The 22477-nt window shown below is 39.9% G+C and overlaps 1 protein-coding gene across 1 annotated transcript in view; it reads right to left on the bottom strand.

Moving 5' to 3' along the window:
- LOC122460127 (adhesion G-protein coupled receptor V1-like) overlaps positions 1-22477 on the bottom strand; it is a 60728-nt gene that overhangs the window by 6606 nt on the left and 31645 nt on the right. The window contains exons 11-19 of the mRNA XM_043514161.1: positions 17941-18067; positions 17673-17858; positions 13273-13453; positions 12099-12262; positions 11059-11182; positions 10316-10582; positions 8626-8752; positions 2363-2580; positions 235-978 (exon numbers count right to left, since the gene is read on the bottom strand). Of these exons, the coding sequence (XP_043370096.1) occupies positions 235-978; positions 2363-2580; positions 8626-8752; positions 10316-10582; positions 11059-11182; positions 12099-12262; positions 13273-13453; positions 17673-17858; positions 17941-18067 (2138 nt within the window). The remainder of the gene's footprint in view (positions 1-234; positions 979-2362; positions 2581-8625; positions 8753-10315; positions 10583-11058; positions 11183-12098; positions 12263-13272; positions 13454-17672; positions 17859-17940; positions 18068-22477) is intronic.

The following is a 22477-nucleotide window of genomic DNA, read 5'->3' as shown; positions in this document are numbered from 1 at the left end:
GCAGTTTCAGCTGCATAACTTTATTGACTTTAATGGAAGTTGTACTACTATAACTCCATGAAATCTATTTTCTGAAAAATCTATCAAGTTTGCTTCTAGTTAAAAAAGGAAAATTTCACATATAGTAGTTTTATTTCAAAAGTTATTCAATATACTTTCAGTGGGACTGGACTTGCTGCTTAGTGCAGAATTTTACTTTTATAGAAAAAGAAAAAATGAAGATTGTTTGCTCACCATCAACAATTGCTGCTCCTTTGAGGCTCTTTATTCCTCCAGGCACTGGATTTCCATCAATATAAAACTCAATTGTCCCATCCTCCAGAGTAATCAAAAGATGAATCCAAGTATTTTCTTTCACATATTTCATGATAGTTGTCTTGGCCACATATGTAATATTGGACACCCGTGCTGTGTAATGAAGCATGACAGAAACATGGGATTCATTTGTTTGGATTTTCACACCATAATACATGGTCCCATTGTAATTGTCCTTTGCTACTATAAACCCATCACTGATGGGGTTAGGAATCACCCAAGCTGAAAATGTAAAGTTGGCAAGCATGTTATCCCAACTGAAGTGGAAGTCAGGGTCAAAAGTCCCAAATGCATCCTCTTTTCCACTGAAGTACAAAGCATCTGTTCCACTGTGATGACGCCTCCTGTGAGGTTGAGACTGTACAGAACTTGAGAATGATCCAAGCAATAAGAAATCTATCATTGGTGGTAGACCTGCTGGGAACACACTGGATAATATTTCCCAGCCTACCCGGACAACTCCAAAGGTACCCTGTTGCCTCCAAATTGTAAAGTTTGTAATGTAGGAGATATCATCTTCAGAGAGAACATCTTCCACTATCTCCCGGTCCTGGCTCTCTGGGTCTATGACAAAGACTCCAAAAGGATCATCATTGAATGGGATCATCACAATTACAGCAAGATTGGTTTCAGCTAACTGGCCACCAGGGCCTGGAGACCCACCTGTGTGATGCAAATTAAACCAAAAAAGTTAATAAGATTCCTTAAGAACCCATCTCAGATACCACTATCTAAAATAAGATCCATTCAAGCAACCAAAAATTGCTTTCAATAATAAAATACTTTTTCAAAGGAACTAAAATTGTGTGATAAAGGAAGTGTTCAAAATGTTCTACTATAAATCAAATGTTGCTTCAACATTATTAAATTAAAAACATGCATGAACGATTTCTGTTTAAAAGTGTGCTGTCACTCATGTGTTATCCATTGTTAGATATAAAATATGCAAAGAGTGACTTTCTGCAGAGACTTGATTCACCCCATTTCTGTTGAATTAGCCACAGAAGTGGCCTATGTTTGAGTCATCTGGTAGAGATACTGGGCCAAATTTATTTTCATTAATATTGAAGTTACTACAGATTCATACTACTATAAATGAGAGCAGAACTTGGCCTACTGCCTCTGGACTGCAAAGAGCTATTCACAGCAAGTCCTGTCTATAGTTGGATCCATAGATCTATAGTGAAAGGTCTATGGATTTCTCACACTAATAGTTTGTTGAGTTGCATGAAATACTGAGTCATTAGGAACCGATTGGGGTAGGGTCAGAGATATTTTCATTTCTTTCTGGGCAAAGAAGTCTCTAGCAAGCAAAGGAGACTTTTGCCATGGTCCTGGAGTCTATAAAAAGCAGCAGATGGGTCTCGTGGTAATGAAAGTAGCCACACTCACCCACATTTGCACTTCTGTGCAGGGACAAAACACATTATGGCAGAATTATGTAACCACGGCACTGTACCAGCACCAATAGCATTCAGCTGCCCAAAGGGTTGTCACTTCCCTCTCTGTTGAAGGACTGTGCTTTAAATACATAGGCCAACATTTTTAGGAGCGACTACTAGTTTGGGGAGAATCCATATTGGGGTGCTCAGCTTTAGAGAGGCTTCATTTTCAGAAAACACTGAGCGACCTCCCTTTGAAAATCAGACCCCTCTAAATTAGGTACCCAAAATACTGATACACCCCAAATCACTAGTCACTTTGGAAAATCTTGGCCATAATGTAGCCCTTAATTGTTTTTACTAAAGAGCTGCATGTCAGAAATCACTCAATGAGATAACCCCTAAATGGCCACCAGACTGTTTCAAATTTACCATAAGAACAATAAATTCAGGAATAGAATATCTGTACAGTACTCATGCATCTGTGTTGGATCAAGCTGTGACTAAAATAAAATAAGATGTAAAAATAAAACTTCTTGCTGGAAAGTTATAGGATAGAAATAAAAAATTCAAATGTCAGAAACAGAGCTACTTCTATGAAACTTTCTATAGTTAAGGTATAAAATTCTCCTGGTTTTAGAAGGTGTGGGATAGGGGAATGGTACCTGAGGAATTCACCAGCTTTAAGGTATAAAATTCATTGAATTCAGGAATTTTATCAGGAATGGCATGAAGAGTTACTGGCTTTGATCCTTCGCCATCCATGAACCATACAATACCATAGATTTCATAGAACTCTTGTCCTGGCTCCAAAGCAGAATCGTTCCCAAAGAGTTGCCAGGTCAAAGAAACATTGCCAAAGTGTCCTCTCTGTCTCACGATCCTATGCAATGAATTAGACATAGTGAGCTTTCTGGCAAATGTCTATCAACAATCAGCGAGAGCAAATGAAATCTAGATGCAAGCCAGTACTATACAAGTACAATTTACAGTTATCTAAATAATCCACAGCCATTTTAAGTACGAGGAACACCTTTCCCTACCCTGTTGAAGATCTGCACCCTCATGACTCAATGCCGCTCTCAGCTACATGACTCTACATTACACACATTCCAAAAAAATCTAGTATGGCTTATAACAGTGCCTGCAGTGCAGTACTTTTAAGCTGCATGGAAACATGCACTTGCATATCTAAGCATAGAAAGGAGCTCTATATCTCATAAATATTACAGTTCCAAGCCTATAAGAAGCAACCAAATTCACTGTTCTCACCCACTCTGTGTAACTGGTATTGGAGGTCTAGTCTCTCACCAACATGTGAGTTAGTTTTATTTGATGAGACCCACATGTGCATACACCACAAATCTCAGCTGAAGATATATAAACATCATAATTGTCAGTAGGGACTGAACCAAGCATCCACAGCTCCAAAACACAGGCCTCTACCATCTGAGCGAATGTAGAATGCTGTAGTAGGCTAAACAGTCACTGGGGCAAGATACTGGATGGAGGTGTGCCACATGGAGTAGGCCACTGTATTATATTTAATCTTTTTCATGCTGCCTTCTGTTTGGAACAGAGTTCTATTAGATGTGTACCAAGTGACCTCCAAAAATCAAATCCTTCTTTACAACCCAAGCCCAGCCTTGTACGATGGGCTACAATTTGATCTACTCCCACCCTTCTGCCTTTTTCTAGTTGTCTCTTTCATCAATTTTATTTAGATTAGGACTTCTCCATGACAGTGACCTATGTAAACTGTTTTTCCATACATCAGATGCAGCAGGCTAGGGGTTTCTATTAAAAAGAATATACACGTGGCCATGGAATGTAGTTGAATGACTGTAATTTTATTCATCAAAATATTTTTCCCCACATTCAGTCACCCCATGCTAATTCTGCTTTGTTAAATTGATGTTATCACCACTGAAATCAAGAGTTACTCCAGGTTTACACTGGTGCACCTGAAAACAGAATTTCGCTCTTTTACATATTTATCTGGCAACAACATATTGTACTAAAAGGCACTGCAGAACACCACAAATGAAAGAAAGCAAAGCAGCCATTCACAGTGCCTTTATCAATTAAGTGCACCAGTAATATAGTTAGTCAATAATATAATATTGACAATGCTCTAGCTAAACAGAGCCTCATCAAAAACTGGTGTGCTCTGCTTCTCCCACACCTCACTCTTAATTTAAATCAACTTTCTTCACACATGGTCAAATTCAGCCCACTCATTCTGCAAACAGGATTACAAAGAAGAGATAATCATAACAGAACCAAGGTTCCCCCAGCATAAAAAGATACCAAACACCAGGCTGCTTAATATCCAAGTGTTGCCATTTCCTGGGATGCTGTATTTATTAGGCCTTTAACAGAGCAATACATCACAAGGACCTTTCCAATGAGGGTCCCAGCCACATGCTTCTGTCAAAAAATGGATTGAGTCTAAGAAAACAAAAAGTAATATGAAAAAATCCCCTTCCCAGATACTTAGGCTGGAGCCCTTAATATAACCTCTCTGACTGATCTCTATGACCTGTCAGTTTTGTTCTTGGGGAAGTCAGCAGCTTATATACCTCCTACTGAGCAAATTAGCCAGATAACTAGAGCCACCTGCCAAGCAAACCCAACTTCTTAACCCCTTCTGCTTCTGGATACATACATTCCTTTCAGAGTAGCAGCCGTGTTAGTCTGTATTCGCAAAAAGAAAAGGAGTACTTGTGGCACCTTAGAGACTAACAAATTTATTAGAGCATAAGCTTCCGTGAGCGATGAAGTGAGCTGTAGCTCACGAAAGCTTATGCTCTAATAAATTTGTTAGTCTCTAAGGTGCCACAAGTACTCCTTTTCTTTATGCATTCCTTGTGAGGGTACAAGAGTAATGGGTTTTATTGTCAGCTTAGGGGAGGATGCTTTCAGCCTAAAGGGGTGTCCTATCTGAAGGGCCACGTCCTCCTGTAAGAGGCAGGTAAAACAAAACAAAACAAAACAATGAACAATGGAGGGTAACTTTTCAAAGCAAGATGCAGGGAATCAGCTAGGTAACTTCCCATGACATCAGCATCAGCTGCACAATGAAATACTGCAGTGTTAGGTTTCAGAGTAGCAGCCGTGTTAGTCTGTATTCGCAAAAAGAAAAGGAGTACTTGTGGCACCTTAGAGACTAACAAATTTATTAGAGCATAAGCTTTCGTGAGCTACAGCTCACTTCATCGTATGCATTTGGTGGAAAAAACAGAGGAGAGATTTATATACACACACACAGAGAACATGAAACAATGGGTTTGTCATACACACTGTAAGGAGAGTGATCACTTAAGATAAGCCATCACCAGCAGCAGGGGGGGGAAGGAGGAAAACTTTTCATGGTGACAAGCAAGGTAGGCTAATTCCAGCAGTTAACAAGAATATCAGAGGGACAGTGGGGGGTGGGGTAGGGTAGGGGGGGAGAAATACCATGGGGAAATAGTTTTACTTTGTGTAATGACTCATCCATTCCCAGTCTCTATTCAAGCCTAAGTTAATTGTATCCAGTTTGCAAATTAATTCCAATTCAGCAGTCTCTCATTGGAGTCTGTTTTTGAAGCTTTTTTGTTGAAGGATAGCCACTCTTAGGTCTGTGATCGAGTGACCAGAGAGATTGAAGTGTTCTCCAACTGGTTTTTGAATGTTATAATTCTTGACGTCTGATTTGTGTCCATTCATTCTTTTACGTAGAGACTGTCCAGTTTGGCCAATGTACATGGCAGAGGGGCATTGCTGGCACATGATGGCATATATCACATTGGTAGATGCGCAGGTGAACGAGCCTCTGATAGTGTGGCTGATGTGATTAGGCCCTATGATGGTATCCCCTGAATAGATATGTGGACAGAGTTGGCAACGGGCTTTGTTGCAAGAATAGGTTCCTGGGTTAGTGATTCTGTTGTGTGGTGTGTGGTTGCTGGTGAGTATTTGCTTCAGATTGGGGGGCTGTCTGTAAGCAAGGACTGGCCTGTCTCCCAAGATCTGTGAGAGTGATGGCTCGTCCTTCAGGATAGGTTGTAGATCCTTGATGATGCGTTGGAGAGGTTTTAGTTGGGGGCTGAAGGTGATGGCTAGTGGCGTTCTGTTATTTTCTTTGTTGGGCCTGTCCTGTAGTAGGTGACTTCTGGGTACTCTTCTGGCTCTGTCAATCTGTTTCTTCACTTCAGATTGTAGTTGTAGGAATGCATGATAGAGATCTTGTAGGTGTCTCTGTCTGAGGATTCTGGGTGGACTCTTCCTGAAGGTCGAAACAGCAGCCTGGATTTCTACATAGAGTGCTTCCGCCGACGTGCACGAGCTGAAATTGTGGAAAAGCAGCATCGCTTACCCCATAACCTCAGCCATGCAGAACACAGTGCCATCCACAGCCTCAGAAACAACTCTGACATCATAATCAAAAAGGCTAACAAAGGAGGTGCTGTCGTCATCATGAATAGGTCGGAATATGAACAAGAGGCTACTAGGCAGCTCTCCAACACCACTTTCTACAAGCCATTACCCTCTGATCCCACTGAGAGTTACCAAAAGAAACTACAGCATTTGCTCAAGAAACTCCCTGAAAAAGAACAAATCCACACAGACACACCCTAGAACCCCAACTTGGGGTATTCTATCTGCTACCCAAGATCCATAAACCTGGAAATCCTGGATGCCCCATCATCTCAGGCATTGGCACCCTGACAGCAGGATTGTCTGGCTATGTAGACTCCCTCCTCAGGACCTTCATTACCAGCACTCCCAGCTATCTTCGAGACACCACTGACTTCCTGAGGAAACTACAGTCCATTGGTGATCTTCCTAAAAACACCATCCTAGCCACTATGGATGTAGAAGCCCTCTACACCAACATTCCACACAAAGATGGACTACAAGCCATCAGGAACAGTATCCCCGATACTGTCACGGCTAACCTGGTGGCTGAACTTTGTGACTTTGTCCTCACCCATAACTATTTCACATTTGGGGACAATGTATACCTTCAAATCAGCGGCACTGCGATGGGTACCCGCATGGCCCCATAGTATGCCAACATTTTTATGGCTGACTTAGAACAACGCTTCCTCAGCTCTCGTCCCCTAATGCCCCTACTCTACTTGCGCTACATTGATGACATCTTCATCATCTGGACCCATGGAAAAGAAGCTCTTGAAGAATTCCACCATGATTTCAACAATTTCCATCCCACCATCAACCTCAGCCTGGACCAGTCCACACAAGAGATCCACTTCCTTGACACTACGGTGCTAATAAGCGATGGTCACATAAACACCACCCTATATCGGAAACCTACTGACCGCTATTTCTACCTACATGCCTCTAGCTTTCATCCAGATCATACCACTCGATCCGTTGTCTACAGCCAAGCGCTACGATATAGCCGCATTTGCTCCAACCCCTCAGACAGAGACAAACACCTACAAGATCTCTATCATGCATTCCTACAACTACAATACCCACCTGCTGAAGTGAAGAAACAGATTGACAGAGCCAGAAGAGTACCCAGAAGTCACCTACTACAGGACAGGCCCAACAAAGAAAATAACGGAACGCCACTAGCCATCACCTTCAGCCCCCAACTAAAACCTCTCCAACGCATCATCAAGGATCTACAACCTATCCTGAAGGACGAGCCATCACTCTCACAGATCTTGGGAGACAGGCCAGTCCTTGCTTACAGACAGCCCCCCAATCTGAAGCAAATACTCACCAGCAACCACACACCACACAACAGAACCACTAACCCAGGAACCTATCCTTGCAACAAAGCCCGTTGCCAACTCTGTCCACATATCTATTCAGGGGATACAATCATAGGGCCTAATCACATCAGCCACACTATCAGAGGCTCGTTCACCTGCGCATCTACCAATGTGATATATGCCATCATGTGCCAGCAATGCCCCTCTGCCATGTACATTGGCCAAACTGGACAGTCTCTACGTAAACGAATGAATGGACACAAATCAGACGTCAAGAATTATAACATTCAAAAACCAGTTGGAGAACACTTCAATCTCTCTGGTCACTCGATCACAGACCTAAGAGTGGCTATCCTTCAACAAAAAAGCTTCAAAAACAGACTCCAATGAGAGACTGCTGAATTGGAATTAATTTGCAAACTGGATACAATTAACTTAGGCTTGAATAGAGACTGGGAATGGATGAGTCATTACACAAAGTAAAACTATTTCCCCATGGTATTTCTCCCCCCCCACCCCACCCCCCACTGATATTCTTGTTAACTGCTGGAATTACATGCTTGTCACCATGAAAGGTTTTCCTCCTTCCCCCCCCTGCTGCTGGTGATGGCTTATCTTAAGTGATCACTCTCCTTACAGTGTGTATGATAAACCCATTGTTTCATGTTCTCTGTGTGTGTGTATATAAATCTCTCCTCTGTTTTTTCCACCAAATGCATCCGATGAAGTGAGCTGTAGCTCACAAAAGCTTATGCTCTAATAAATTTGTTAATCTTTAAGGTGCCACAAGTACTCCTTTTCTTTTTGCAGTGTTAGGGGGAGGGGTTGTTGGGTTATTTAGTGTTAGTTTATTATTCTAGGTCATGTTTGCTTGATCGTTCAGCTATTTCATATCTTCAGTACATGAAAAATATATCATCAGCCAACCACATCATGATTACTGACATACACACCTCATCTATCAAATCTCTGAGTAGTTTCTGTATGCATTTTTGTTATGTAAACATACTTTATAACATAACATTTGTTCCTCTAAATATTCTTCTAATTTATTTTTATTCAGACTTTGTTTAATTCAAAAGTCTCCTTTATGTAACTATTGTACATGCAAAGTTGGTATGTGGCTTAGACTGAAATATCTTCAATGAAGCATCACAAAGTATTTCTTGGAAGGTATCATTTTAAACACTACTTACAAAAAAACATTAGTCTTGCCTTCTTCCACTGGCTTGTCAAAAGGTTCCAAAGAGAAAATTCCATTCGGGTCATCATTCGCTTCAATGACAACTGTAGCCATCCCAGCCCTGTAGATTACGGTGTCACCTAAAAGCCAAGGATTTATATGGTTCCCAATAAAAAGAAGAAAGCTAATGTAATGTGATTATCAATGGAATGGTTTTCTTATCATATCCAAATATTTTCTAGCATATGTAACAGACAAAAAATTAAAGGTTCAAATCTTTACCTATATAAGCAATATTTGAGATATTTGAGTATAATAGGAAATACAGAGGCAATAAATTACAATGGGCTTTATCCCGCACAGTGCAAGTGTAAAGTATTGTGTGTACAAGTGCAAGATAAAAGTAATGAGCTGGGTAGGGGAGCCTGGTCCTGAACTAGGGAGAACACTACTATTTGACTGCCATGTTATTCCTGGCTAATAGCAGGACTAATGCCAAAGAGAGGAGTGTGAGGCTGTGTCTCCTTTGTATGCCAAGGATCACACTCATTTTCACCCATCCCCAGGCATGTACATATTCTGTCCATTCCCTCCCTTTTTTTTCCACCCCGTACTCTTAAAAGTGACCAAACAATTAAAAGACTTTAGACTAACTTCTACTATGCTTAGTACTTAACTTTATTCACACCTTCTAAAGAGTCCACCCACACTTCCACTGGAGTGGAAGTCTTATTGTGCCTTTCAGGACCAAGGCCAATATCTTATTTACTTATAAATTCCATGTTCGATCAAGTTTTTTTGAGCCCTGCTCCAGAATCACTTATAGTACTTCAGAAGTTGTGGCATATTTTTCTTTGTTTGGTATTATGAGTATGTGAATGAAGATTTCCACAACAGCATCATCTTTTTAGAACAGATAGTGCAAGGGGAATTTTTTTAAACACATAAGCATTTTTATCTGAAATGAGTGCACAAGGAATATCAATGAAAGGAATAATCAATTTCATACCATTTTATCTTGCCAAGAACTCCAGGGTTTTTTAAGTCTTATTATTATTTCTTAGGTTATAAATCTACTCTTCACTGGTAGTTCACTGTGTAACTTCTGAAATCTATTCACACACAGGTGGGAACTTGCACAAACCATAATGTACGTAAAAAATCATTTATACAACACACCATACCAAAATAATATCAAGAGTACACAGGCCTGTTTATGTACCATTCTCCCAAAATATGGCAGTTCTGTATTTTATTTTCCATACACCAGCCATATGCCTGGCACCATTGCAGCCCATGAGTTCAGAAAAATCCTCATTTATATTCATTTCTACAATGAAGAAATCCTTTAACACAAGGATAGCCAATTCAATGGCAATCCTGATTTTCCAAATGTTAACTTTAAAGGGTTAAAAAACCCATATAGAGAATTACAGCATAAGGGTTTCTGCAGAAATCGCATCAACAATATTATCTGGTTTGTGAGCTTTCAATCAAGAAATTCAGTACAAGAGAGAATACAGGCATAAATCCAATACACACTGTGCATGATCATTTTACAGTTCTGTTGACAGTCACTTTCCTATTGTGAAATTCAGCAGTGAGAACGTACTATTTTATCAACTCTTCACAAGATGGGATTTCACAGCAAAAACAAAATGAGAGAGGCAACTACTATACTTAGAGCAAATGAGTATTTTCACCTGTAGAATTAAAGAGGATGATGTAAAAAGTTTCATCGGTTTCAGGGGTATCATCTTCACTAATAAATACTGATATTTTGTGTTCTCTTCCCCCAACACCAAACACAAGAGCTTCACTCCTTCCACTGGAAATGAAATCTCCCTCTTCAGCTGTGGCTCCTCCATCGACAGTAGCATATAAAACAGTAATGACTTCATCAGCAGATCCATTCCTTAAGACTGTAAAGTGAACAAAATCTCCTTCTTGAACTTTTACAACAACAGGATCTGAAACAGATAATTACAAATTCAGCAGCGTCCTTCAGACTATCAGCTTCCTATGCTAGACATCACTGTTTAAACCTACAAAGGTAAACTGCAGAATGATTCCTCAAGGAGACAGAAGGAAAATCTGGAAAAGTCTGAGGAAACATTTTCAGCATAGGAAGATATTGACCTGGCCACGTACCCCACCTCAGCACGAAAAAAAGGAATAGTGAGACACATGAAGAAAAGGCTCTGGCTAAATCAAAAAGAAACAACAGACCCAAAAAAGCACCCTGGGGAAGAAAGCTAGCAAAAAAATGTATCAAAATATAAAGCACTTGGGTGAAATCCTGGCTCCATTCAAATCAATGGGAGTTCTGACATTGGCTTCAATGGGATCAGGATTTCACCTTTAACATTTATCTTGTCTGGGGAATAAGAACACTAACAACAGTAAATGTATTTGTAACTACACTTTCAAAGGAATGGGATCTAACCTGAAAAGTATATGGGATCATCGTTCCTTGTGATTTGTAAAACTGCACTGGTTGTGTTTCCAACTCTGGCTCCCCCAGTGGTATTGACTAGGCTGATGGTGAACACTTCCATTTCTTCAGGTAGCTAAAGAAAGAGGAAATATGAAGTAAATCTGTTTCATGCAAACAGGAAGAAATTAAAATGAGGTAATCAAAAGCAGAGAAAGCTCTGAGGGCCAGTCCTGATTTACTCATCCTTAGATATGTGTATGGGGCTCCAGTTAACAATTATCCATACGCTTGTACAGAAAGGGACAAGAAACCACCACAGGTCTGCAGCTTTGGAGCCCCAAATCAGGAAAGCACTCAACCCTATGTTTAAATCCCAATGCAGTTAATGTGACTTAAATTCATGCATAAGTACTTTGCTGAACTAGAATCTTAATGCCTTACTCTAACTATTATTTGAAAAGAGTAGGTCTGGGATAGATTTCTAATTTCCTGCCTGGTGAATACTGATACAGAGAAGTAATTTACCTTCTCTGAAATAGCCTCCTTTTTCTCCTTAATTGTTCCCTTTATTTCCTTTGTGGTCCAGTAGATCTAAAAATTCTCTTTCCGTTTCCTTCTTCCAATACTCTTAAAATAATTTCATGTTGCTTTATGTGTCTTTGGCTATGTGTTACTTACTATTCAAATTCCCTCTTAACCCTCCTGATTTCTGTCTTATATATTCTACTATACATCCATAGTTTATGTTTCTTTCATTGGCTTCCCTTGGGCTGGACTTCTATTTTTTAAGGACCCAAACAGCCTCTTGTAACTTACAATTTCATATCCTGGTATATTTTGTTTAAGGTTATGTTCCTCTTCAATGACTGTTATGGTCTAGCTCCATGCTGTTTGAGGATTTTGATTTCATCGTCTATGAATTGGTTCTTTTAATTAGCTTCTTTTAAAACAAAAATTCCTGCTTTGTAAAGTTTCAAGTCATAGTGCATGTCTCTCAGTGTTCTCACACCAAAGTAAAGTAACAGAATATATCTGTCTAAAATATTTACCTCATCTGGCAATGAGTAAATGGTTATAGTTTTTGAAAACTCCTGGTTTCCAAAGAAAACTGTCCCTTGCACTGGGTAGATGTCATTAGTAGAGACTGGTTCAACAACCCAAGACACACTGACATTTCCATAGTTTCCTTGGTTTCTTACAATTCTGTAAGCAGCTGTGAAATGCAAACATCCAGTATGATAAGTGTGCATACACAAAATAATAAAAATCAAAGAGAGGCAGATTGACAAAGCCAATTCAAAGAAAAAGAAGAGGAGGGGAACTAATCATTCTGGGATTCCTTTTTGTAGAAGCATTAAAAACACAATATGTGAGACAACTACATAAAAGATATAAAAAATGTCACATGGATATAAGAAATAGGTACATGGAGGCATTTCCAAATTGGGTATAATTGCTGAAGAGCCAGGCAGCTAACTGATATGCCTCTCCTGGTGAAATAAAACCTTATCTGCAAAATTCTGACCATATCCTGCAAAGTGCTCAGCATGCTCAATTCTTGTGACAACAATGGAACTTGTTGGTAGTCAGAGCCTTGCAGGAAGCACTTTTTAGCAACTTGTACAACTGAACCCTACATGTACAGCCATATATCTGCGCGACAGGGCTCAACCTGTTTCCAGGATCTGCACAGCTAGACCTCTGCACTTATAGTAAACTTTATTCGCATGAATAGTCCCTTTAGAACTAATAGGACTAGTCACATGCTTACAGTTAAACATGGGAGTGAGTGTTTGCAGAATCAGGCATAAAACAGCAGCTGCGCAATGGAAGAAAAAGAAAATTATACTCCAGATTTTGAATCTCTTCCCACAAAACTTCCCAAAGGAGGATATATTATGCAAATAATTGTATTAGTCTACTCAAAAAGCCTTACTCCCAAAAGAGCTCTATGTTTAAAAGGACAAAAATGGAAAATGTAGCTTTAAGCAGATGCAGGTAACAAAAGAATAAAAGATCAAGATCACGGGTCTCACAGAGAAAAGATTAAAAGAAAGCAAAAAATCCATGTTTAGTATAGGCAGATGGATGTAACAGAAGCCTCCTTCAGCACAGCAGTAAGTGATCTCTTTCTGGGAAAGCAATCACTGTTCCTATAACCTTATGGTTTTAAGGGTGTTAGTATGAGTTAAATTATAATAGCTTGAACAAAACAGGAATTACCAGCATAGACTTCGTCTCCTTTACTTTCATTTATTGTTACTGCTAGTTCATCAGCAAGGAACTGAATTACTCCATTTGGATCATCATTCTTCAGAATGGTTACATTGACCCTTGTGGCACTTCCCAACTTGCTTGGCAGTTCACTGTGGCTACTGAGTACCACAGAATAAAGTTCATCCAGCTAGAACAGGGAAACTAAGTCAGAAAAATCATACAGACTCACAGCATGAAAATAATGGACCACAATCCACCATTACCAACCTGGCAAGAAGAGTTACAGCTTTAAAAAGCAAATCAATGAGTATGTGTTTCCTTTGCTAACGTCTGCATAATGATCAGCACCCCATTTCCATCCCTGAAAGTAGGGAATGTCATCAGCTTATATGTAGTAATAAGGTCACTTAGCACATCACACATACTACATCACAGTGTACAAAGGTACAAAATGATTATGTGGCGATATTCCATCAGCTATTCATTTCCAGAAATATGAGTAAATAGCATGGATCTAAAGAACCTACTTCTAGGGCAAGTACTGTGACAAAGTTCCTCCTCTACCTTGGTGGGTCTTGTGCTTATTGGCGGATTTGCTCACCTTGGAGCTTCATGGCAGCCCTCAGCTTGGTCGTTTTTCTGAACCCACAGTCCAAGTCAACTCCTCCTGTATCTGACCAGGAGTTGGGAGGTTTGGGGGGAACCCGGGCCCGCCCTCTACTCCGGGTTCCAGCCCAGGACCCTGTGGAATGCAGCTGTCTAGAGTGCTTCCTGGAACAGCTGTGCAACAGCTACAACTCCCTGAGCTACTTCCCCATGGTCTCCTCCCAACACCTTCTTTATCCTCACCATAGGACTTTCCTCCTGGTGTCTGATAATGCTTGTACTTCTCAGTCCTCCAATAGTCCGCGTTCTCACTCTCAGATCCTAGTGCCTCTTGCTCTCAGCTCCTCATACGTGCACCACAAACTGAAGTGAGCTCTTTTTTTAAACCTAGGTGCCCTGATTTAGCCTGCCTTAATTGATTCTAGCAGCTTCTTGATTGGCTGCAGGTGTTCTAATCAGCCTGTCTGTCTTAATTGTCTCCAGAAGGTTCCTGATTGTTCTGGAACCTTCCCTGTTACCTTACCCAGGGAAAAGGGATCTATTTAACCTGGGGCTAATATATCTGCCTTCTATTACTCTCCTGTAGCCATCCAACTCAACCCTGTCACAGTACCTATTTAAGATCTGCATTCATTACTAGACATAAAAGAACAAAATAGCACATTTGTAAAAATGATCAAACATTCATGCATTTGTGTCCACAGAATTGTACTCAAGGATCATCCAGGTACTAATCACCTAACAAATGTTTGCCTTGTTGCCACCAAACGAGTTAGCAAAGCAGCTGGTTTCAATTTTATCCCTTCAAGAATCAGCAAGCTAACAACAAGAGAGTTGAAAATGAGGGGAAGCTGTTGCCCAACAACCTTTGATGATCCCAGGAAGAGGGAAGAGCCACCTGCTCCTGACCCAATGCACTGCAGAATGAGGTGTTGCAGGCCATCTGGATACCTTTCCAGGTGACATTTTAGGTAAAGAAAGTCCTATAGTCTTTTGGAGAAAGGGAGTTGCCACTGTAAGCCCAGTTTCTGTGGGGAGGAGGTGACATTTGGATTCAGGGACATAGATGTCATCCCAATAAATGATCTGGGAAAAGGGTTTACAATGAGGTGGCGAAATTTGCAGATGATACAAAACTCTCAGGATAGTTAAGTCCCAGAGAGACTGCGAAGAGCTACAAAAGGATCTCTCAAAACTGGGTGACTGGGCAATAAAATGGCAGATGAAATTCAATGTTGATAAATGCAAAGTAATGCACATTGGAAAACATAATCCCAACTAGACATATAAAAAGATGGGGTGTAAATTGGCTGTTACCACTCAAGAAAGAGATCTTGGAGTCATTGTGGATAGTTCTCTGAAAACATCCACTCAATGTGCAGGGGCAATCAAAAAAAGAGAACAGAATGTTGGGAAACATTAAGAAATGGATAGATAATAAGACAGAAAATATCATATTGCCTCTATATAAATTCATGGTATGCCCACATCTTGAATACTGTGTGCAGATGTGGTCACCCCATCTCAAAAAATTGATTGGAATTGGAAAAGGTTCAGAAAAGGGCAACAAAAATTATTAGGGGTATAGAATGGCTTCCATATGAGGAGAGATTAATAAGACTGGGACTTTTCAGCTTGGAAAAGAGACGACTAAGGATATGATTGAGGTCTATAAAATCATGACTGGTGTGAAGAAAGTAAATAAGGAAGTGTTATTTACTCCTTCTCATAACACAAGAACTAGAGGTCACCAAATGAAATTAATAGGCAGCAAGTTTAAAACAAACAAAAGGAAGTATTTCTTCACACAACACACAGTCAACCTGTGGAATTTTTTGCCAGGGGATGTTGTGAAGGCCAAGACTATAGCAGGGTTTAAAAAAGAACTAGATAAATTTATGGATAATTAGTTCATCAATGGCTATTAGCCAAGATGGGCAGGGATGGTGTCCCTAGCCTCTGTTTGCCAGAAGCTGGGAATGGGTGACAGGGGACGGATCACCTGATGATTACCTGTTCTGTTCATTCCCTCTGGGGCACCTGGCATTGGTGATGAACCTTTGGTCTCACCCAGTATGGGCGTTCTTATGTTCAATATTAGGACCAAAACCTGATCATCATTCAAACCCAAATGTCAGCCTAATCTGCCAATTCCCTACTCAGCACCTTAGATTAAAAAAAAAGTTGCTCTTCTTTCAAATGGGTTGTGGAGAAAGAGGAAAGCATAAGGGTAAAATTTCAAATCATCATCACCATCATGTAACATGTATGTGGCACCTTTCATTCCAAGCTCTACCAATACTAGTTGCAAACAGCATCACTGAGATACAGCTACTTCTGGTGTGAAAGGCATAGTCAGGTGGACAACAGAACTTCAGCATGCTGTATAATAATGGAGGAAGAGGAAACTTTGATCAAAGACATCAGGACAAAACCTACCCTTTCAACAAGTGTCACAGAAACTTTAATACTCATGCAAAGTGCACAGGACCCCAATTAATACATTCTCATGCAAAACAACTTCAAGTATATGTGTGTGACATGAAGGGGGTGGGGGAAACAGCTCCCTTTGAGGGACACCCAGCCAGCCAGTTAGCTGTAAAATCCCTTTTCTCTGCTTGCAGGAAGTGGATGAGAAACTCAAGGGAGCTTGGACAGCAGCACAGAACGACCAATTGCCTCTGAGCTCTTCTAATGTTTGTTATAGGAGGACGACTCTTATACAAGGAGACCCTTTATGGCGGGCACAAGGAGGACTGGCAGCCTTAGGGACAGTTGGTAGTTCCAGCTAAGTATAGGGAAAAGCTCTTGAGCTTAGCCCATGATCTCCCTAGTGGCCATGGTGGAGTGAACAGGACCAAGGACCATTTGGGGAAGTCATTCCACTGGGAGGGAATGGGCAAGGACGTTTCTACCTATGTCCGGTCTTATGAGGTGTGCCAGAGGTGGGAAAGCCCCAAGACCAGGTCAAGGCCCCTCTCCAGCCACTCCCCATCATTGAGGTTCCATTTCAGCGTGTAGCTGTGGATATTCTTAGTCTTTTCCCTAAGAAGATACCCAGAGGAAAGCTGTTCATACTGACTTTCATGGATTTTGCCACCCAACAGCCAGAAGTAGCTCTAAGCAACACCAGGGCTAAAAGCATGAGCCAGGAATTGGTAAACATTTTTGCCAGGGTAGGTTGGCCCTCCAACATCCTTACAGATTTGGGAACTAACTTCCTGGCAGGGACCATGAAACGTCTTTTGGAAGCTCATGGCGTAAACCACTTGGTTGACACCCCTTATCGCCATCAAACAAATGGCCTAGTGGAAAAGTTTAATGGGACTTTGGGGGCCATGATACGTAAATTTGTGAATGAGCAATCCAATTATTGGGACCTAGTGTTGCAGCAGTTGCTTATTGCCTACAGGGCTGTACCGCATCCCAGTTTGGGATTTTCACCTTTTGAACTCGTTTATGACCACAAAGTTAAGGGGCCATTTCAGTTGATAAACCAAGCAGAGAACAGACCAAGAGGGATTTTACATCTGACTGGTTAGCTGGGTGTCCCCCAAAGAGAGCTACTCCCCCCCTCCCTTCATATCAAATCATGTATCATAATATGTGACAGTTTTATAGGTCAGTCAGTCTCTCTCTATTTCTGTGTCCCTTGATAGGGAAAAGAAAGACTGAAAAGAGCCAACAGAAACCCATCGAAAATGTCACTAAAATCTACAAGAGAAAGCATCTGTGTCATAAACAATGGTTAAAACCACACAATTTGTGAACACAATTTAAGTGCACAAAAATTCTTTTACCTCTGGAATCCCATCCATCCTTGCTAGCAGAGTAATTATGATCTCCCTTTCACCAGGCTTAAATTCCAGAATTCCTGTGTTTCCATAGAACTCATTGCTGTCTCTAGGCTCTACAGCGTAGCGCAGAAACTGTTTGACAAGTGTCCCCTTGGAGCGGACAATTTCTAGTTCAACAGACTCCCCTTCCTTTAAAAAGAGATGGAATATCAAGCTGTTTCCCGGTACTCAAATATACTTTTAGGGTCAGGTGTCTACCACGGAAACTTACTTTTATAGTGTAGGGTCCTCTGGAAGAGGAAGAAAATTCAAATACTCCCCCAGGATCATCATTTTCCATAATGATCAGTTCACAACTCATAAACCCAGATTTAAGGATCTCATTTTCCACACTGACCCTGAGAAAGGAAGATAAAAAGCTATTTTGAAGTAGCAGTATTGTTTGGAAAACAAATACCATACTATGCAAAATATATAAATGTATCAGAACCATGGTAAACTGTGATGGGTTTGTGTTGAGTGTTCCAACCATGAAGGAGTATCAATAATTAACTGCAATGGTGACATTGATTCAACAAAGAAATCACAACAATTATATGAGAATGTTTTCATGTACTTGTTTTTTGGTTTTTTGGTTTGGTTTGGTTTTTATTTTTTTGGTTTTTTTGTTTTTGTTTGTTTGTTTTGGGTTTTTTTGCTTCTAAAATACCTTCAATTTCTGTGAAGTGTATTGTGGCTGGTTGGTCTGAATTTAACAAGGTCACATGTGCCCAGAACACTCAAAGAAAGAAATGAAAATACGTTTGTACAGATGAATACTTAAAGGTCAGATTTAGTGCTATGTTGTACTTTGTTCCATGTGTAATAAATATCACCAAGATAGCCATACATAATTTAGTAGTCACACATTTGGTACCCTACACTGCTCTCTTAATACAAGTTTTGCCATTGACTTCATTGGCAATTAGACTGGACTCTTGATATTATGATTCTCCTCTATGGCTTATCACTGGTTGGTGCAGGTAGTACCAGGGAGCTAGCCCTGAACCAAGTAGGAGTTTGTGCTTCTTCCTAGAAGCTATAACTTTTGTCATGGGTGAAAGATCCTTTATGGCCCCTATGCCAGTGCAGCACAGACACAGGGTAGCATTGCTCTGCCATGCCCACTCCTGACATACCTCCTATTCCAAGACGGGTGGTGACAGATGCATGATAGGAACTGGCATGTTGGTGCCAGCAGAGTGTTCCCTGTGGCGGGAGATTTCACTGCTGGCAACTTGTGACCAGTTACTGGCCTCTTTGCACTGTATTAGTGGCACAAACAGGCCAGATCTGATTACAGAATCCAGTCCTACATAATTAAGTAAAAACAGAGGAGTTCATGGTTATATATATATATATTTTTTTTTAATAAGAGCTAATGGAAAAGTTGGTCCATGAAGTGCAAAGAAACCGAAGGAAGAATTATGCTTCCACATGTGATTCTGACCTCTTCTGTTACAAACATTACCTGTCCTCTAATAAATCAGTCATCCTGTCTCCACTGAGCTTTTTTGTACTTTTTCCCCCTCACATCAGACTCTCGACAGGTGACACTTTAAGCTTGATGGCATAAAAGACACCAGAGAAGCTAGCATTGAAGGATGCACTGAAAAGCCTCTTTGAATTTGGATAATATATAGGTTCATAGACTTTCATATAATTGCTCATTTCAGATTATTTGTTTCCAATGAAAATTAGGATCTATGTACAGCACATGATTGTCTGTATTTGTTCTACCTCTTACCCACCCTTGATCTGTATTTCACATAAAGAAAATAAACCTTCACTTGGGACCAAAATTTATCAAATGTTTGGAATTAACTGAATCACAAATTCCCAAAGGCAATTCTGGAAATCACTAAAGAATAATGCTCCTGGTTCCTGATTATTACCTATCACAGCCCATCCTAAATAAAGGACACAGAACAGAACAGAATATAAGATGAAAACCAGCAATGAGTCCTTCGTTATTTAATAGGTGTCACTTGTTTGTGTTAGTTAACTCTGCAAATTATTGATGTGTCAGTGGAAGAAGTTGTACTACAAAATATATGCAGGTTTATTTAAAGAAGAAAATAACTCTGCTCATAAGTTATTTTAGGATATTTATAGAACACTTGTTTTGGCCAATTGTATTCAGTTCAGTGATTTAACTGAGGCAAGTTGCACTTGTGGCGATTTTAAACAACTAATCCACTGTTTCATCAAATGCTCAAACATCAAACGCTGAGCCATGCATTCATAACATCTATCATTCACAGTCCCTAAATAAAGAAGCATTTTCAAGCTGGCACCCCATGTCACCAAACGAAACTGCAAAGGAAGCATGCATTGCCTGAGGAAATACAGAAGATATGCTTCTTCAGAGAGAAAGAAATGATAAAGAGGACAGAGTCTTGTACAACCACTTTCAAAACAAAGTGTTGATTCATTGAAGACAAAGACACTTCTCGCTGCACTTACCCAAAGTAAACGACAAACCTTTCTGTCTCTACCCTGTCAATACAGAGAGAAAGAAAGGGGGAAAGGGATAAAAGTGCCATTTGCCAGAATTTCAATAATACCAATCTTAGAAGAGAAGAATAAAAAAACTAAAGCTTTTTTTTCTTTTCCAATAGCTAATAATGTTCACTTTATGGAAACGCTACTTGCTTGGCACTTCCCTGTTGACAAATGCCAGCAAGAGGTTCAGCAATTTCCACTTAGGAGAGATGACCCCATGACCAATCAGCACGTCAAGACCCATTCAAGTCATTCCTTACTAAGCCCTCCCCCAAGAGTTCGATGGCTGCCAAGCACTGTAAATGCTCACAAACCTCAGCAGCTGAGTAAATTTTATTCAGCTCTGTTTGTAATTACTTAGTGCCTTTAATTAGAAAAAAAACTTTATTCTCAGGTCTACATGCCTCTAAGATCTGTTTTTTCATCAATCTGCCAAAATTACTATATTGGCAGATAAACATAAGGAGAGTTTGAATGAGAACACATAAAACCCCCTGCTCAACATGAAGTCTCATTTATGACAATTTTTTGATTAATCAAAGTACAAAAGTACAATATATAAAAGAACAATATTTTCTAATCTCTTAATTCCTTGAATTTTAGTCACATATTTGTAACCAAATTATGATGATTAGCCCAGAACAGACTGGAACTGAGGTTGAGTATGTCTCTGCTTGGCAATTTTTAACAGCATATTTTTACTATGTGTTAACGGCCCCATTTTTTTATATATCATCATGCATCACAACAGTCCAAACAGGCTACAGTTAGGTTTAGGGAGTGAAATCCTGGCTGTACTGAAGTCAACTGGTAATTTTGTTATTGACTTCATTGAGGCCAGGATTTGCCCCTTCCTTCACAAAATACACTGCAAAAGTGTTCCAGAGCCAAGTATTAATATAATGAAAATACTAGGAAAAATATTCCAAGTTTGCTAAACCAAAAAAGTTAATTAACTTTTAATCTGAACAAATATAACCCACATACTTAGAAATGGCACTGTAACATCAATAGCCAAGCTGTTGGTAGTCTATAAACACAGGACACAAAGGAGACATCCTGACAACCAGGTGGGTTTTAATATGTATGTTCAAGCATTTGTTAGGATTTAAATTATAATAATTTCTTAATGAGTGAATGGTCAAGCCAGAAACAATATCTCTTTCAGCTGCATGGAGTTATACTGAATGAATCCAAATATAATGGAGACAAAATCTCTGTTAAGAAGATGGACTGAGGAAGCTTGTCAGCATCTAATAGCAAGCTATGGTGAACGATATGGCTAATAGCATAAAACCTGAAGAGGGCAACCACAAGGAAAGAGGCAAAGAATACCATGAGGCTTACAACCTGAAATAAAAAACTGGGTGTTCTTACAAACTAGTATCAGAGAGGTTGCTTCTGCTCCCATTGAAGTCAAAGAGAGTTTTGCCATCGACTTCAATCCAAGCAAGACTGGGTCCTTTTAAAAAATATATGCACTCTATCCAGGCTAATAAGGATAATAAAGCTGCTTTCACATGATGTATTTTCCTAACTTTATTTGTATATTCTTTCTGAAAAAATAAACACCTATGAAAAAATAAAATATTAAATAGAAACAATGAGTATTAGATTTAATAAATTCTACTCGTTGGGATCACTGAGAGAGTAAGTATGCTGGCCCTTAATATTTACAACCTGTGTTATCAAATACATTAATCACTAAGAGACTAAAAAAAAAAATTAGTATTGTGAATTTGAAATTTAGATCCAAACGTTCACATTAGAGCACCACGTGACTTCACTTGGATGCTATATTTTCGTGGGGAAATAAGCCTGATCCTGCTAATTTCATTTTCTAGTATTGCATATTAATGAATATACTTTACTGATTTAGACCCCAATTCTGCAAATTTTTGTGTGCGTGCTTAACTTTAATCACAAAAGTAGTCCTTTTGATTCAATGGGACTGTTCGCTTGTAGCAGTGAATTAGGGATCTAATCCAGAACAGCAAATACCATGCCTATACCCAGGCATATTGCCTGTAACAGCCTCTTTCCGCACTCTGTCTGGTGCACACTGAGGTTTTGCATTATGGAAGCAAATATTACAACTGCTGCAGAGAGTTGTCCATGACCTTAGTCCTTCCCAATTCCCTATGCATATTGAGCCAAATCCTCAAGTGCACTTGAGCAGTTCTCAGGAACAAAGGTTGCTTTTTATTATCTGATCCTGGTGACAAACACTGATTTATCCCCTGAGGAGCAGATTCATTTTACAC

This window comes from Dermochelys coriacea, chromosome 5 (assembly GCF_009764565.3).
Source record: "Dermochelys coriacea isolate rDerCor1 chromosome 5, rDerCor1.pri.v4, whole genome shotgun sequence".
NCBI classification, from domain to species: Eukaryota; Metazoa; Chordata; order Testudines; family Dermochelyidae; genus Dermochelys; species Dermochelys coriacea.
The sequence above is the reverse complement of the archived record's forward strand: the minus strand, read 5'-3'. Positions and strand labels throughout refer to the sequence as shown.